Here is a 19,129-nt window from a genome sequence, read left to right as displayed (position 1 = left end):
GGATCTGATCAAAGATTTTGCTATTTAACCCATTACCTCCCATAATTCTATTAACTGGAATTTTTTTTTTTATGAAATTTTGATTTCTAGCATAAAACAGCCTTAGAAACATGCTGGAATGATCAAAATAACATTTTAAATAGAAATAAGTGAGATATTGGGTGAAAAATTAGCAAACCTCATTTGAATATCAGAGAAATATACCTAGTAGATGTGGAGGCGCAATGGCCCAGTGATTAGGGCAGCGGACTCGCGGTTTCGATTCCCAGACCGGGTGTTGTGAGTGTTTATTGAGCGAAAACACCTAAAGCTCCACGAGGCTCCAGCAGGGGATGGTGGCGAACCCTGCTGTCCACCACAACTTTCTCTCACTCTTACTTCCTGTTTCTGTTGTGCCTGTAATTCAAAGGGTCAGCCTTGTCACACTCTGTGTCACACTGAATATCCCCCGAGAACTACGTTAAGGATACACGTGTCTGTGGTGTGCTCAGCCACTTGCACGTTAATTTCACGAGCAGGCTGTTCCGTTAAGCGACAGAGTGCCAACACATACCTAGTAGATATAGCAAAAAGGTTAGATATGTGTAAATATTGACAGATAATTACGAAATTTGTAATTTTTAAGTGATCTCATAGGAGATCACTGGTAGGTAATGGGTTAAAAACGAGTAGGAGAAAATTTTTCAAATATGAATGAAATGGAAGTATACAAAAATACACATTATTTTCCATCTTACTGTGAGTTTTGTTCTAAGCACTTTGCTGAGAGTACTAACGATTTGCCCAGCTTGTAGCATTTGTTTTATTGTTTAATATGGCTTCATCATCATCGTTTAACGTCCGCTTTCCATGCTAGCATGGGTTGGACGATTTGACTGAGGATTGGTGAAACCGGATGGCTACACCATGCTCCAATCTGATTTGGCAGAGTTTCTACAGCTGGATGCCCTTCCTAATGCCAACCACTCTGAGAGTGTAGAGGGTGCTTTTACATGCCACCCGCACGAGGCCAGTCAGGTGGTACTGGCAATGGCTGACTGGCCTCGTGTGGGTGGCACGTACGGAGGGCACCAAGCTGTTGTAAGTGCTTAGGATCTTTATAGGTTTTAACCCGGCCACGACACTCTGGCAGTGTCCCCTATAAATGTCGGAGTGTTCAGCATATATATGTGTGTGTTATTTCTTTACTACCCACAAGGGATAAACATAGAGAGGACAAACAAGGACAGACAAACGGATTAAGTCGATTATACCGACTCCAGTGCATAACTGGTACTTATTTAATCGACCCCGAAAGGATGAAAGGCAAAGTCAACCTCGGCGGAATTTGAACTCAGAACGTAGCGCCAGACGAATTACCGCTAAGCATTTCATCCGGCGTGCTAACGTTTCTTATTTCTTTATTGCTCACAAGGGTCTAAACATAGAGGGGACAAAGGGATCAATTCGATTACATCGACCTCAGTGCGTAACTGGTACTTAATTTCTCGACCCCGAAAGAATGAAAGGCAAAGTCGACCTCGGTGGAATTTGAACTCAGAATGTAGCGCCAGACGAAATACCGCTAAGCATTTCGCCCGGTGTGCTAACGTTTCTGCCAGCTCGCTGCCTAATGTGAGTGTGTGTGAAGGACGCATGGCCTAATGGTTAGAATGTTGCAGTCACGATGGCGAGATCGTGGTTTCAATTCCTAGACCGGTTGGTGTGTTGTTGTGTTCTTGAGCAAAAAAAAAAAACTTCAGCACCTGACGCGTGGCACTCCATGCTCCTGCTCAAGGAATGTCGATTTGATGGAGGCAGGTGAGCTAAGGTTATATATGGTTATTTTTTTTTTTATGAAGCATGGTAGTTAGTGATTTGGAAAAAGAGACAATTAAGATAAGTTACAGGGATGTAAACACACCAACACCAGTTGTCAAGCGGCGGCGGCGCCCCCCCCCCCCCCCCCCCCCATGCACGAAGGGATTTATCTGACAATGCAAAATAAATACATAGTGAATTGCAGCTTGAAGGTATGTCAGATATGTTGACATTGATGAAAGTATGTCGAATGTGAATGCATTGACAATGACGTAGGCATGTCAAATGTTGATTAATTGACAATGAAGAAATATCAAATGCTGATACATTGACAACTACAAAGCTATGTTAAATGTATTGGTAATGATGAAGCAATGTCAAATACAAATGCCCTGACTCAGATGACGGTATGTCAAATGCAGATGCATCGACAATTATGACGGTATTTCAAATACACTGACAATGATAAGAAAGAAATACAAGCAACAAATACATACCTGTGTCTTTAAAATGGACACATCCTGTTTGCAACCGTAACTTGTGGCTTTCCTTACTTCAGGTGAAGTTAACTGAGTCTGCTGTAATCGGTTATTTCTAGAAGAGGAACATAAACAGGTAGATAGAGATATGAAAGTAGGTACAGGCATGTGAAAGACTGTGTGTGTGTGTATGTGTGAGAGAGAGAGAGAGAGAGACAAAGACTGTTGTGTGGGGGCATGCAAGTGGCACATGTGCATGTAGTTGGTGTGTGTGTATCTATGCAACGTTTGAGGTGGTGTATGGTGTGCATAGTGTGGATGTGGTATCTACCTGTGAGTAGTGTTGTGGTGGCTGTGGAATGTGTTTGCGGTGTGAGTGCATATATATATATATGTGTGTGTGTGTGCGTTTGAATGTGAGAGTGTGGTGTATGTAGAAGCACGTGTGAGTGTGTGTATGAGAGTGTGAGACAGGTTGTGCACACGTGAGAGAGAGAGAGTGTGTGTGTGTGTGTGAGAGAAAAAGAGTTTGTGTGAGTGGTTGTGTAGGTGGACGTTTGGTATGAGTGTGTAATCTGAATGTTTGTGTAAGACAATAATCTATCCACATTCATTTGAGTGAATGTATACATCAGATGCTTGTGTGTATGTATGAGGTTCTAATATAGTTGTGAGTGGAAGTGTACATGTGTCTGAGTGCATGTAGATGTGAGTGTGCATGTATATAAATATATATTTTTGTGCATGCACGTACATCTCTCTCTCTCTCTCTCTCTATATATATATATATAGATATATATATTATTTAATAAACACAATATATGTTTTTATGTGCTGAGAGCATGTCAGACACTACTTTTTAATATACTTGGTGTTCCAGTACAATCATCAGACACTGCCCACATGGCATAAAGAACTAAAAATAGGACGATAGGATGAGAGAAAAAGGGAAAGTGAATATTCTGGTCTAATTCCTCCCCTTTGCTCCGTTGTGATCCCTTTTTCTTTTTCCAATTCTTCAGCCTTCCACCTTCTACATCTACTTCTTTCTCGCCTTTCCTTGGTTTTTCACTTATCCTGTGTCTGACGATTGTACTGGAACACCAGAAGTGTTTCAAAAACACTGTTTGGCATGCTCTCAGCATATGGGACTAATAATAGCACATAAATATTATTTAACATATATATTTATTTATTGGAAACAGTGAATAGAAATAGCTTTTCTTATTTGTTTACTTTAATATTTAGATGTTCATTAATTATTGTTTTTAAAAAATCATGTTTACAAACAATTATAAACATCTAATCATTAAAGTGGAAAAATCCATTTCCATTCATTTTTAAAAATATTAAATCCTGTACCAAAGACTTTCTAATTATATACATATATGTAAATAAACATATATGAGGGGCAGCTGAAAAGTGTCTGGCTTTAAGGGTATCATGAAAGGCTTGGTTGGAGGCCCAACCTTCTGAGTTCTTTTACAGGGCTTAGAAAAACTGAAGGACCACTGCAATAGGTGTGTGAATCTGAGAGGGGCAAAATGTTGAATAAAATCATAATTAACTGATCCTCCTTTACTTTCTTTTACCCAAAACTAAGAACTTTTCAACACCCCACCTCATGTGTGTGCGTACGTGCATGCATGTATTTACATATATATATATATACAGTATAGGAAAACAATATGTTGTAACAAATGAAAATGATAAAGAATAACCAAAACAAAAAAATTCTTTACCTTGCAGGATCTTCAGGATGTAAACTACCAATGTCTTCATAAGCATAGAACATCACTAAAGAATATAAAAACAGACATCATCATCATCGTTTAACGTCTGCTTTCCATGCTGGCATGGGTTGGACGATTTGACTGAGGACTGGCGAACCAGACATAAATACAAAAACCAGAAAGCGAGAGACAGATATTTTGGTTGTTTGGTTGATCGAAAAATAAATAACAGTGGTTGATTTCCCCATGTGGCCACCTGCCCACCATGAACCCTCTGTGCCACCCTTGGTACATGACATGTATTTGTTTCTCAACGAAGGCCAAAATTTGGTCTCGAAGTAAATTTAAAATCAGAATATATAAAAAGATAATGAAATACTTTGGAAATATTTTGTCTGACTTTGAAATAATAGTAACTCTTTCTAAAACTGGCACAAAGGCAGCAGTTTTGATGGTTTAGGGCCAAGCTAAATATGATGAGTGCTCCATTCTTCAAATTTCTCTTAAGAAAACTTCCAAATAAATCTTCATTATTCTGTTAAATTTTAACATGTTACTTTCCTCCTAATAAGAAATGTCTGCTTGTATGTCTATTATTCTACCAGATAGTCTCTCTGTCTGACTATCAATCTATTATTCTATCTGTCAATCCATCTATCTGTCCATCAATGTACAGATGTATGTATGTATCTATCTATCTATCTCCATCTACGTACAGATGCATGTATGTATATTCGCCATGATAGATCACTAACTACTACACACATTTTTTTCTCTGCTTGTTTCTCTCCTTGTCTCTTTCTGTGTTCCTTTCTGTGGAAGAGCGTAGGCTCGAAACGTTAAAGACATTTTCAATTGTCCTGTTCTTGTTAACACTTTCACCCTCCACAAAAAATCCCAAATTTTATTTAATTTGCTTTGCGGGGAAGGACTTTTCCAACGAAGTCGTGTATTGTCTTTGCCTTTGAAAGGCAGAGTAGATGAAACGGGGACAACTGACAAAGGGGTATACTCTTTATTTTGCATATCTCATTTCTCTGTTTGTTTTTTTCGTTGTTCGAATAAAAGTTCGTTTTCTATGTTTTCGTTTCTCATTGTGTTTAACGTTTTCTTGATATCCAGTACCCATATATGCATGTATATATATATATACATATATATGTAGGTATGTATGGATATATGCATATACTCTTTTACTTGTTTCAGTCATTTGACTGTGGCCATGCTGGAGCACCGCCTTTAGTCGAGCTAATCGACCCCAGAACTTATTCTTTGTAAGCCTAGTACTTATTCTATCAGTCTCTTTTTGCCGAACCGCTAAGTTACGGGGACGTAAACACACCAGCATCAGTTGTGGGGGGACAAACACAGACACACAAACACACATACATATATACATATACATATATACGACGGGCTTCTTTCAGTTTCCATCTACCAAATCCACTCACAAGGCTTTGGTCGGCCTGAGGCTATAGTAGAAGACACTTGCCCAAGGTGCCATGCAGTGGGACTGAACCGGGAACCATGTGGTTGGTAAGCAAGCTACTTACCACACAGCCACTCCGTATATTATAAATATATGTATATATATATGAGAGAGAGAGAGAGAGAGGGAGGTTAAAGGGGATCTCTTTAATATTCACTAACAAAGTATAGATCAAACCAGGCTTACAATATAAGACATTTACCGAAGGTGCCATGCCTTGTGGTTGAACACAAAATTACATGGTTACAAAGCAAATCTCTTAATTAGACAGCTTGGAAAAGTGGATATTAAAACAGTGAAAATAATGATGAAAAGACCTTAAATTATGGAAGAATGGTTATTATCAGTTAAACTGACAAATTGATTTGTTCCAGCATGGCCACAGTCAAATGACTGAAACAAGTAAAAGAGTATATATATGTATGTGTGTGTATATATATATATATATATAGCAAAACAGGAAAGGGGAAGTTTTTGGGTAGTATTTATACTCCATTACACATGTTTCATTTACTAATAGGAATTAAAAAGTTTTACATGTTAGACAGACATGTAAGGAATTGCTAATTAGAAATTCGTCAGACAGAAAAAAAAAAGTTGGTAATTCATTTTATCACCTCACGAGGATGAAACATAAAGTCAACCATGGTGTGATTTGAACCGATGCAATAATGCAATAAAACAAAAAAGAAAAAAAAAGGAAAAAACAAAAAAAAACTGGGTTTAAGTAAACAGAGATGCAAAGATGACAGATACAGAAATTAATAATTAAGATACACGACGCCAGCTGTATTAACGAAGATGGGATGCTTTAAATTCACACAGTCATAATTTAATTATTACTGTTGATAACAAGAGTAAATCTAGATCAAAGAAATAATAATAATAATAATAACAATAATTATTATTATTATTATTATTATGTTTATTTCTCTTATCAAAGTCTATCTAACAGAAATTAGGTGAAGGCTAGAATAGACATTAAATACAAATACACTATGTATCATCTTTTTTTTTATCTACTATTTTTCCATGTTGGGATAGACTGGATGAGACTTCTTGAAGTTGTTGTCTATGGAGGGATGCCCTTCCAGATGCTAACCCTTGCTCGTTTTCAGTTAAGTTACATTATTTCCTATATATATATATATATATATATATATATATATACATAGGCGTAGGAGTGGCTGTGTGGTAAGTAGCTTGCTTACCAACCACATGGTTCTGGGTTCAGTGCCACTGCGTGGGACCTTGGGCAAGTGTCTTCTACTATAGCCTCGGGCTGACCAAAGCCTTGTAAGTGGATTTGGTAGACGGTAACTGAAAGAAGCCCATCGTATATATGTATATATATATATATATATATATATATATATATATATGTGTGTATGTGTTTGTCCCCCCCACCCAACATTGCTTGACAACTGATGGTGGTGTGTTTACATCCCCGTAACTTAGCGGTTCGGCGAAAGAGACCGAAAGAATAAGTACTAGGCTTACAAAGAATAAGTTCTAAGGTCGATTTGCTCGACTAAAGGCGGTGCTCCAGCATGGCCACAGTCAAATGAATGCTCAGGATTAAATAAGGTAGCACTATTAGACAGCTTGTCTGAAGAAGTAAAGGTGTAACTGTCATGGTTGGAAAGTCTTTGATCGACAATAATGACATTATATAACAACTTAAATAATTCCTCTTCAGCCATAGCAATCTTGCATTTCACTCCCTCCCTCCCTCTCCTCGCCTCATCTCTTACTCCTACCCTCCTCAACCCCTCATCTCCCCCCTCTCAATGCCCTTCACCATCACCCCCACCTCCACCCAATAAGGTTACAAATTGATTTTATCTCTAACCTCACACAAACCAACAGTCCACTGTTGTTAACTAGCTTATCAGTTCTATTCTAATGCATAACCTCAGTTCTTCAGGTGAGTGTATGTATGCATAAATATTTATATATACTCTTTTACTTGTTTCAGTCATTTGACTGTGGCCATGCTGGAGCACCACCTTTAGTCAAGCAAATCGACCCCAGGACTTATTCTTTGTAAGCCTAGTACTTATTCTATCGGTCTCTTAGGCCGAACCGCTAAGTTACGGGGACATAAACACATCAGCATCGGTTGTCAAGAGATGTTGGCGGGACAAACACAGACACACATATATATATATATATATATATATATATATATATATATATACATATATATGACGGGCTTCTTTCAGTTTCCGTCTACCAAATCCACTCACAAGGCTTTGGTCGGCCCGAGGCTATAGTAGAAGACACTTGCCCAAGGTGCCACGCAGTAGGAATGAACCCATAACCATGTGGTTGGTAAGTAAGCTACTTACCACACAGCCATTCTTGCACCTATATATACATATATATATATATATATATATACATACATATATGTGATGACTTCTTTCAGCTTCCTTCTACCAAATCCACTCACAAAGCTTTGTTGAGACCGAGGCTATAGCAAAAGACACTTGGCCAAAGTGGCCACGCAGTGGGACTGAACCTGGAACAATGTGATTGGGAAGCAAGCTTCTTACAACATAGCTATGCTGCATAGACACACACACACACATCTGTTATTTTATTACTTGTTTTTCTCATTGGACTGTGGCCATGCTGGGGCACCAGCTTTGAGTGCTTTCATCAGATAGATGTACTACAGAGCTTATTTTAAAAATCTGGTACTTATCTTATTGATCTCTTTTGCTGAACTGCTAAGTTATGAGGATGTAAACAAAGCAACAATGGTTAAGTAGATGTGGTGGGGAACAAAAACACACACAGATGAACAAAGACACACTTACACATAGACATATCCATACATATATGTGGCTATGTGGTTAAGAAGGTTGCTTCCAAACCACATGGTTCTAGGTTCAGTCCCCCTGCATTGCACCTTGAGCCAGTGTCTTTTACTATGGCCCTGGGATGACCAAAGCCTTGTGAGTGGATTTGGTGGATAGAAACTGAGAGAAGCCTGTTGTATGGTTGTATGTGTGTGGAAGAGAGAGACCCAGAAAGACAGGGGATGAAATGTTGAAGGCAATCTCAAAATGTTGAACCCCATGAAGACGACAGAGGACCGAGATATCTGATGAATTGTTGTACTCAAGAAGACCTGCCCACCACAACAGAATTGAGATCCTAAAAGCAAGGTGCTACATAAAAAGTATTGGTGTGGGTGCTGGTGTCACATAAAAACGACTGCTGCTGGTCTCATGTAAAAGACACTGGTGGTGGTGCCACATAGAAAGCGCTGGGGATGCCATCATGTTCAGAGCACCAAGTCCACTCTGTGGAATGGTTGACATCCAGGAAGGGCATCCAGCCATAGAAACCAAGCCAAAACAGACTATGGAACCTTGTGCAGCCCCTAGCCTTGCCAGTTTCTGTCAAGCCATCCAACCCATACCAGCATGGATAACGGGCGTTAAATGCTGATGATGATATAAGTGAATGTGTGTGCTTGAGAGAGAGAGAAAGAGAGAGTATCCTTTTCTTGATGTCATGTGATAGTCGTAAACGAGTGTCACTGTTATACAGCCGTGTTCTTCATTTCTAATCTTCGATGGAAACAGGTCTGGCCATAGGGAAATATTCCTGTACTTGGAAACAGGTAGAGGTTGGTGACAGAGAGAGCATCCAACCATAGATAATCTCTCTCTCTCAGCAATTTTTGTCTGACCCCATGCAAGCATGGAAAATAGGATGTTAAAATGTGGAACATTGCTTAGAAGGGGGTGTGTGTGTGTCAGTGTATATTTTTGTGTGGTGTGTGGTTGTTTGATACATGTGACGTGTGAAAGAGAAAGAGGGGGAGAGAGAGAGTGTGTGTGTGTGTGCATGTGTGTGTATATATGTCTGTGTGAATGTATGTGTGCATGCGTTTATATATATGTGTACGTATGTATGATTGCATATATGTATGTATGTGTGTGTATGTGTTTATATATGCATGTATGTATGTGTGTGTGTACGTGTGTGTGTGTGTCTGAACAAGCAACAGGATTATAAACAAACACAGCTGCTTATTTCTAAGATTAAAAGCTTAGTATGATGCCTATGTCAGTTGTTCTTGCTAATGTTGGAGCCACTGTGGTTATTGTTGTTGTTGCGTCCCACTTTTTCCATGCGAGCATTTGTTGGGAAAAACTATTTGAGTCAATGTCTTTTACAGCCAGATCACCTTCCGAATTTCAGCTCTACTTGTCGCCTCTTATAACAATGGAATTCCCCTAACATTCTCAACTCCCAGAAGGCATTTATCCAACATCCCTACCACCATCACCACCACAACCCAATCTCCAAACACTCCCCCCCCCCATCATCATCATCATCGTTTAACATCCACTTTCCATGCTAGCATGGGTTGAATGATTTGACTGAGGACTGGCGAACCAGATGGCTGCACCAGGCTCCAATCTGATCTGGCAGAGTTTCTACAGCTGGATGCCCTTCCTAACACCAACCACTCTGAGGGTGTAGAGGGTGTTTTTACGTGCCACTGGCATGAAGGCTAGTCAGGCGGTACTGGCAATGGCCACGCTCAAAATGGTTTTTTTATGTGCCACCTGCACAGGAGCCAGTCCAGCGGCACTGGCAACGACCTCACTTGAATGTTTTTTCAACTGCCACCGGCACAAGTGCCAGTAAGGTGACGCTGGTAATGATCACGCTCAAATGGTGCTATTTACGTGCCACTGACACGGAAGCCAGACAGCTGCTCTGGCAATGATAATGCTTGGTCGGTGCTCGTGCCATCACGATTTCGATTTCACTTTGCCCCAACAGGTCTTCGCAAGCCGAGTTTAGTGTCGAATGAAGGAGAGGTTGGCATGGGTGCCAGTCGTCGAATTTGGTTCGATTTCAATTTCACTTGCCTCAATAATAATAATAATAATAATAATAATAATAATAATAAGTACTGGATTGATAAGTTTGGCTGAAATTCTTGAAGGCAGTGAAACCCTCCTAGCACAGTCATTGCAATCTAATGAGAGAAAGAGTAAAAGATAAAGCAAAAGGAAGAAGATAAAGATCAGAAGCCTTACTGTAATTCTGTTCCTTTTGTCTTCGTTTTTTATTCTTCAAACAATGATAGATGAGAACACCAAGTAAGAAGATGAGAACGAGTCCAGCAGTGAGACTTCCTGCTACGATAACTGGTAAGTCTTGGAGAGAGGTGTTGGCATTGGTGTGCGACTGGGTGTCGCTCGGACTGCTACTGCTCTTCATGGTTACTTTGTTTCCTTCCGTTGTGTGACTTAGAGTACTCTTTGACGTGATACTAACGGTTACGGAAGATTTAGTGCTGCTACTGCTACTCCTGCTGCTAATACTGCTTGACAAACTGTGGTGACTTTCATTACTCAGAGCTGATCCTGAAAATAGATAATTAGAATTAGCATCATTATCATTGTCCTCACCGGGCATGGGGCCACCACCTCCAATGCCTCACTCCCATCTCGAAAGATTTTTTGTCTCGCAAAGTTACTTCGTGGCCATGCCAGTGCTGGTGCATCCTGTCCACTCTGTAAAGCGGTTGATGGCTGGAAACAGCATCCAGCCTTAAAAAAAACAGAAACATGTTAAAACAGGCCCTTGCCAGTGCTGGTGCCACATAAAAAGCACCCAGTCCACTCTTTAAGGTAGCTGGGGTTAGGAAGGGCAACCAGCTGTAAAAAAAACCTGCCAAAACAGACCGATGGAATAAGTACCAGGCTTAAAAAAAATTAGCCAACAAAAACCCTTCAAGGGAGTGCCCCAGCATGGCCACAGTCAAATGACTGAAACAAGCAGAAGATACATACATAAACATACATATATGTGTGTATGTGTGTGTGAGATATCCATACATATACACACACACACAAACACACATATATAGTGCACATAAAGGGTAAAGGCCCCCTTTGACCATGAATGGTCATGGTCATTGCACCTAGAAAGTTCCCCTCTGAGGCACAAAATCAGAGCAAGACCAGCAGTCGCCCATGCGTACCAGCCTCCTCACTCCACTGATGTTATCCTAGGGAAAGGCAAAGGCTGATACAGCTTGGCACCAGTGATGTTGCAACTCATTTCTACAGCTGAGTGAACTGGAGTGACGTGAAATAAAGTGTCTTGCTCAAGAACACAACAGACACCCTGCTCTGAGAATTGAATTCACAACCTCATCATAGTGAGCCTGACGCCCTAACCAAAGCCATGCACTCATACCATAGCACACATACACACACACATATACAAAGTTTTCATCAACTACATTTCAAGCAGAGATCAAGTGACCACTTAAAGACACTCACTAGCTTGTAGCAGTAGGTATTTTATAGCCCAAGGTCAGACTGATCTATGATCCAATACAGTTCAAGTGGGGCCATGCCATCTTTCTTCCCATATACAAAGAATATAAGAATGAATCATTATCCAAATACATCATTCTTGAAGAGATGGTAATGTGTAATTTGATGGAAATTTCTAGAATGGGAATGACCTCAGGGGTTTTGGGTTTAGTTTGATGATGTGTCTCCCACTATTGCCCCAGGCTGACCAATGCTTTGTGAGTGAATTTGGTAGACACTAAGTGTGTGGAGGCTTATCATATATATATATATATATATATATATATATTGTGGCACTCCATGAGTTATGACGACGAGGGTTCCAGTTGATCTGTTCAATGGAACAGCCTGCTCGTGAAAATAACGTGCAACTGGCTGAGCACTCCACAGACACGTGTACCCTTAACGTAGTTCTCGGGGATATTCAGCATGACACAGAGTGTGACAAGGTTGGCCCATTTGAAATACAGGCACAACAGAAACAGGAAGAAAGAGTGAGAGAAAGTTGTGGTGAAAGAGTACAGCAGGGTTCACCACCGGAGCCTCGTGGAAATTTAGGTGTTTTCACTCGATATACACTCACAACGCCTGGTCTGGAAATTGAAACTGCGATCCTATGACTGCGAGTCTGCTGCCCCAACCACTTGGCCATTGCACCTTCATGTATATATATATATATATATATATATATATACATGAAGGGTTTAGAAAAAACTGAAGGACCACTGTAATAAGTTTGTGAATCAGGGTGGGGAATATGTTGAATAAAATCATAATTAACTGATCCCCTCGTATTTTCTTTTACCCAAAGCTAGGAACATTTTACCAACCCCCTTTATGCATGTGTGTGTGTGTGTGTGAGTATATATATATATATATATATAGACACATACATGAAGGGTGCAAAAAGTTCTTGTTTTAAGGGAGTTGCGAAAGGCCTGGTTGGAGGCCTAACCTTCTGAGTTCTTTTACAGGGCTTAGAAAAACTGAAGGGCTGCCGCAATAAATGTATGAATTTGCAAGGAGAATAAGTTGAATAAAATGATAATTAACTGATCTTCCTGTATTTTCTTTTATCCAAAGCCAGGAACTTTTCAACACCCACTCATACAAAATTGTTGTTGTTATGATAATGACATCATCATCATCAGCATCATGCTAATTATCACAATCCTTACCATTTAGTAATTAATAGTGATTGTCTTCTGTTTAACGTAGACTGATTGCTCTGGCCTTTGTCGAAGTGATTGTTCCAAACAATTACTCACCCATCGACCATTAGTGGTGCAACCTATTTGCATTCTTTCTTTCAGACAAATACTGGAAGAAAGAAAACAGCTCACTAATATTCATTCTTTGCACCGTTGGCCAATCCCCAAAGTACTTAACAAACTGGTGGTGCCAATTATCACATCAAATACTTCTACAATGCTTGTTGTTGTTGTTGTTGTTGTTGCTGGTGGTGGTGTTGTTAAATTAGCCCCGAGTCAACCCTGATTGAGTAGACCTATAGAACCAAAGTGGTTCTATAGGTCTGCTTAGTGAAGACACATGGCTAAGTGGTTGGGGTGTTGGATTCACAATCATAAGACTGTGGTTTTGATTCCTGGACCGGGTGATCTGTTGTATTCTTTGTAAGCCTAGCACTTATACTGTCAGACTCTCTTGCCGAACTGCTAAATTATGGGGATGTAAACACACCAACATTGGTTGTCAAGCAATGATGGGGTGGGACAAATATAGACACATATACACCTCCACTACACACATACATACATATGACAGGCTTCTTTCAGTTTCTGTCTACAATATATATATATATATATATATATATATATATATATATATATATATTATATATTTGAAAAGATTTGTAAAAGTACCACACGAGTAAGTAGATATTGAAGATGAATAAAAATGAAAATGCTACTTTTTTTAAACATTTTTTGGGTGTTTTAATTGATTTATATGTTTCAATTTTTTGGAAAAACCTTATCAAAAATGAATATAAAATATGTGAGAAGAGAAAAGGCTATTAATAAAATAAAATTGAAATTAAAATTAAGAATGAAAACATGGTAATTCCAAACTGTTGTGCTAGCACAACAAGTTGGAATTACCATGTTTTCAGAACTGAATGAAAGGACCACGTGTGCATGCAAGAAATAACAGTAAACTATGAATGTCATTTTTAATTTTAATTTCAATTTTATTTTATTAATAGCCCTTTTCTCTTCTCACATATTTTATATTCATTTTTGATAAGGTTTTTCAAAAAAATCGAAACACGTAAATTAATTAAAACACCCCAAAAATGTTTTTAAAAAGTGGCATTTTCATTTTTCTTCATCTTCAATATATATATATATATATATATATATATATATATAAAATCATTAAACTAATACAACATTTTCTAAACCTTTTCCCGTTCCCCTGTTGTCCATTTTCCGTACTTGTTTCGTTCCTAATGAATGTTTCTAAGAAATGTTCTTCCTTACCTGTGTTTATGCTGAGGATCGTAGGAGTCCCGAGTCCGCTGGTGCCGGTCGAAGCAGCGATTGATACATTGTAGACTGAGTGTGGGGACAGGCTAGAAATAACAGCTGATAAATTGGATGTCATAAAATTTCCAGATCCTGATGCTGATGTTGTGGTTGTGGTTGTGTTAGGAGATGATAGGGACCTTACGGAATCTGAAAAACAAAAAAGAAACAAAAACTATAAACATATTATCATTGTTGTCATCATTACCGTCATCATCATCACCAGCTTCATTATCGTTGTCATCATCACCATCACCTCTACCATCACCACCACTACCAGCACCACCACCACTGTCACCATCATCATAATCATTCAACGCCCATTTCCTTGCCGGCATGGGTTGGACAGTTTGACAGGATTTGAAGGGTCCAATGTTTATAGCATACTCCCATGTCTTGTTTGGCTTGGTTTCTACTGTCAGATGCCCTTCCTAACACCAACCACTTTACAGCATGTCATCATCATCCTCATTCATCATTTTAAATCCGGATTTTGTCCCTGTTAACGGGGGTGGCCGGATCTACATCAATGCCATAGCAACTGCCCTCACACCAGAGTCTCTATTGTGAGATTCCCTGTTCTAAAGCAGAATTCGGACATTGATACACAACATTCATTGTGGTATCTCTTCGTCTATGGACGATGTTAACCAGGCAGCAGTCTAGTATGTCATTACTCTTTGATGTGAGTCCACTCCTACCAGCTCAGAAGGCATCCGTGAGATGTCAGAGTGGACAGAAAAAAAGATGAGAACATTGTACAGGACAGTGAAGGCTGGGGTTAGAGATGATGAAAGAATAAGTGAGGAGGATTTAAGAATTGATGGGCTTCGTTCAGTTTCTAATTTCTTTACTACCCACAAGGGGCTTCACACAGACGGTACAAACAAGGACAGACAAACAGATTAAGTCGATTATATTGACCTTAATGCATAACTGGTACTTATTTAATCGACCCCGAAAGGATGAAAGGCAAAGTTGACCTTGGCGGAATTTGAACTCAGAATGTAACGGTAGACGAAATACCGCTAAGCATTTCGTCCGGCGTGCTAACGTTTCTGCCAGCTTCGTTCAGTTTCTATCTACCAAGTCCTGTCACACAGATTTGTTTGGCCTGGGGCTGGGGATACGGTAGAAAATACTTGTCCAAGATGCCATGCAATGGGACTGAACCTGGAACCATGTGGTTAGGAACCAGACATCTTAACCACACGACCATGCCTATGCCTATCTATGCTTGGACCTTCTAGATATCAATAATAAAAAGACACAATACGAAAGTTCTTAATCAATAGTCTGATATTGATCTCCCTGATTGTGTAAGGGTGACTGAAGATTTAATAAAAAGAAAAAGAAGAAAATATAACAACAAACTAATAAGAAATAAAATAAAATAAAAGCGATATTATAATCAAAGTTTTGTTGAGATAAATTCTCTGGAAATGCCAATCCAAATTATAATCTTCGAAATCTAAGGAAATATTTGGGGGGTTTTTTTTGTGTTTTTGTTCTGGTTCTTCCCAAACATTTTTCTTTTTGATGTGTTCTGAACAATATTTAAGGAACAACAAATAGGCTGAAGGCAGAATAACACACACACAAACACACACACAAACACACACAAACACACACACACACACACACACAAACACACACACACACACGCACACACACACGCACACACACACACACACACAAACACACACACACATACATACACACACACAAATTGTTTGTTTGCAGTACAAAGATTTCACTTTCTGAAAAGAACTGATTCTAATCAGTTTATTGATTTCAACACATTATTATTACTATTACTATTATTATTATTATTATTATTATTATTATTATTATTATTATTTCCAAACTTGGTATTCCGCATCTCCTCCGTCGTCGTTGTTGTTGTTGTTGTTGTCGTTATTATGGTTGTTGTTGTTATTTCCAAACTTGATATTTCTGCTTCTCTGATCAATTGATTTCCAACAATTAGTATGAAGATAAAACCTGGAAGAGTCTCGCCCCACCCTCTCCCATCGGCGCCAACACCATCACCATTATTATTCTTGTCGTTGCTGTTGTTAACAAGGAGAAGAAGCAATTGAAATGCAAACAAATTAGTTACATCGAAACAGTTACATAAAAACAACCCTCCCCAATAAACATAAACATTATTGATCTATTGCACTTATTATTATTATTATTATTATTCTATGTTAAAAATACATGTCTAATTGAGATACATAAACACCCCACCCATTTGAAATAAGAAGTTACCTCCTTAGACATACAATCAGATATGTAAATAGACCTGCTGGTTTGGCAGTGTGGTCCAGCAGTTTGTTTTACAACCATGTAGTTTTAGGTTTGGTTCCTGTGTGTGGCATCTTATACTTGGGAAAATATCTTCTACAAAGTGTCCGAGTTAAATTTCGCAAAGTTTTTTTTTTTTTTAATGTCTCCTCTTGTCAGGGTGGAGGACCAATGGCCCAGTGGTTAGGGCAGCGGACTCCTGGTCATAGGATTGCGGTTTCGATTCCCAGACCTGGCATTGTGAGTGGTTATTGAGCGAAAACACCTAAAAGCTCCACGAGGCTCCGGCAGAGGATGGTGGTGAACCCTGTTGTACTCTTTCACCACAACTTTCTCTCACTCTTACTTCCTGTTTCTGTTGTGCCTGTAATTCAAAGGGTCAGCCTTGTCACACACTGTGTCACCCTGAATATCCCCTGAGAACTGCGTTAAGGGTACACGTGTCTGTGGAGTGCTCAGCCACTTGCACGTTAATTTCACGAGCAGGCTGTTCTGTTGATTGGATCAACTGGAACCCTCGACGTCGTAAGCGACGGAGTGCCTCTTGTCAGGAACAGCTTGATGTAATGGTGAACAGTCAACGGTGTTGGAGAGCATGAAGATCAAAGTTGTAGTTGAGCCAAAGCTTGCATAATAAGTATTTCTTCTGGAGTAGGAGTGCTCTTAACATGAGGAAGATCAATAAACAATTCCTTTTAAAAAGAATTTTTGTTACCTTCTGGAACCTAAGGTTGCAGGTTGATAGAATATTGCTGAAAAAATATTGATTTCTATATACACATACAAAAAGATATATATATATATATATATATATACACACATGAAAATGCATATATATACACAGAACCATATACAAATATATATATACACATACTAATGCACATATATATATATATATACATCTGTGTGTATGTGTGCATGTGTCATGGTACCACTTGCTCCAGAGTTTATTAAATACATTTCCGCTGGGGGTTGATAAAATATCCTAAAAGTTAATTCAATCAACTACAATACTACACAGTTGCTTGCGCAGTCTGGCCTTGTACCAAGAGCCAAGCTAGAGACCATAAGCAATAGAGCCAATGGCTAGTATTGTACACAATATTAGGTTAGTGAAAGCAGCAGAGACTGTAGAGAGGTAGAAATAGATTGAGATGCATGTTATAATAGTTAGTATTATTGTTGGCACTCTGTCGCTTACGACGTCGAGGGTTCCAGTTGATCCGATCAACGGAACAGCCTGCTCGTGAAATTAATGTGCAAGTGGCTGAGCACTCCACAGACACGTGTACCCTTAATGTAGTTCTCGGGGATATTCAGCGTGACACAGTGCGACAAGGCTGACCCTTTGAATTACAGGCACAACAGAAACAAGAAGAAAGAGTGAGAGAAAGTTGTGGTGGAAGAGTACAGCAGGGTTCGCCACCATCCCCTGTCGGAGCCTTGTGGTGCTATAGGTGTTTTTGCTCAATAAACACTCACAACGCCCGGTCTGGGAATCGAAACCGCGATCCTACGGCTGCGAGTCCACTGCCCTAACCACTGGGCCATTGCGCCTCCATGCAGTATTATGACTGGCTGTTGAAACAACTCTTTCTCATTGCTTAAACATGGATGTTATATATCTCAATTTTGCAAAGGCCTTTGATAAGGTTGATCATAGAATTGGCTGTCCATTTTCGCTGTTGTTTGATGAGATTATAACAAAGACAGTAATTTAACCAGTTCTGCTGTGCCTGAGATGTTTCTAGGAACACCATGAAGGAAAGAAAAGTCAACGTTTGCAGCATCCACAGAGCTGCAAGGGTATGGCAGATATTGGTTAAGTATTACTATACATATCTGTCTTAAGGTCCCTAACTAACGATTTTCTGTACCCTCTTAGCTATAAGAGACTATAATAAAAAAGGTTCCATATGGTGGGATTGAACTTAAACCTACATGGTTGGGAAGCAATCTTGTTAACCACACAACCACACCTCTGCCATACGTTTACATTTATAACTCTACATATGTTTGTAATTATGGCAGTCCATATGTATGAATGTTTTCTAAAAGTCAGAGTCCACCATAGGGACGTGAAAGACCTTGGCTACTGATAAACTAGTTTCATATCAACATGAGAAGGCAAAGGTAAAAGCAAGAGATTGGGAAAAACAGGGTAACCTTTTCCTCCACTGATAACATGATGAAATAGGAAGGATAATCTATCATAATTTAGTCATAGATAAGATTAATTGATATCACAGGATAATTACAGTCATCGTCACACAGGCAGTGGCTCTTGTTTCCAGTTTTCTGTGAAAACATGTCTGGCCATTGGCAAACATTTCATTTCCTGGAAATGGGTGAGGGTTAGAGATAGAAAAAATATCCATCACATAGAAAATCTGCCTCAAGAAATTCCATT

General features: G+C 39.3%; 1 protein-coding gene across 10 annotated transcripts in view; it reads right to left on the bottom strand.

Annotated features, from left to right (window-relative positions):
* Nucleotides 1-19,129, bottom strand: part of LOC106867625 (contactin-3) — a 629,470-nt gene that overhangs the window by 41,189 nt on the left and 569,152 nt on the right. For all 10 annotated transcript variants that reach the window (XR_016238615.1, XR_016238614.1, XR_016238617.1 and 7 more), the window contains 4 exons: nucleotides 14,365-14,559; nucleotides 10,574-10,903; nucleotides 4,022-4,076; nucleotides 2,298-2,394 (listed from right to left, as the gene is read on the bottom strand). Coding sequence is in view for 4 of the 10 variants with exons in the window: in XM_089343329.1 (XP_089199455.1) it covers nucleotides 2,298-2,394; nucleotides 4,022-4,076; nucleotides 10,574-10,903; nucleotides 14,365-14,559 (677 nt within the window). In the remaining 6 variants the exon portion in view is untranslated. The remainder of the gene's footprint in view (nucleotides 1-2,297; nucleotides 2,395-4,021; nucleotides 4,077-10,573; nucleotides 10,904-14,364; nucleotides 14,560-19,129) is intronic.

Source organism: Octopus bimaculoides, chromosome 27, assembly GCF_046866305.1.
Source record: "Octopus bimaculoides isolate indiv1 chromosome 27, ASM4686630v1, whole genome shotgun sequence".
Taxonomy (NCBI): Eukaryota; Metazoa; Mollusca; class Cephalopoda; order Octopoda; family Octopodidae; genus Octopus; species Octopus bimaculoides.
Note: the sequence above shows the minus strand (reverse complement) of the source record. Positions and strands in the feature narration are given on the sequence as shown.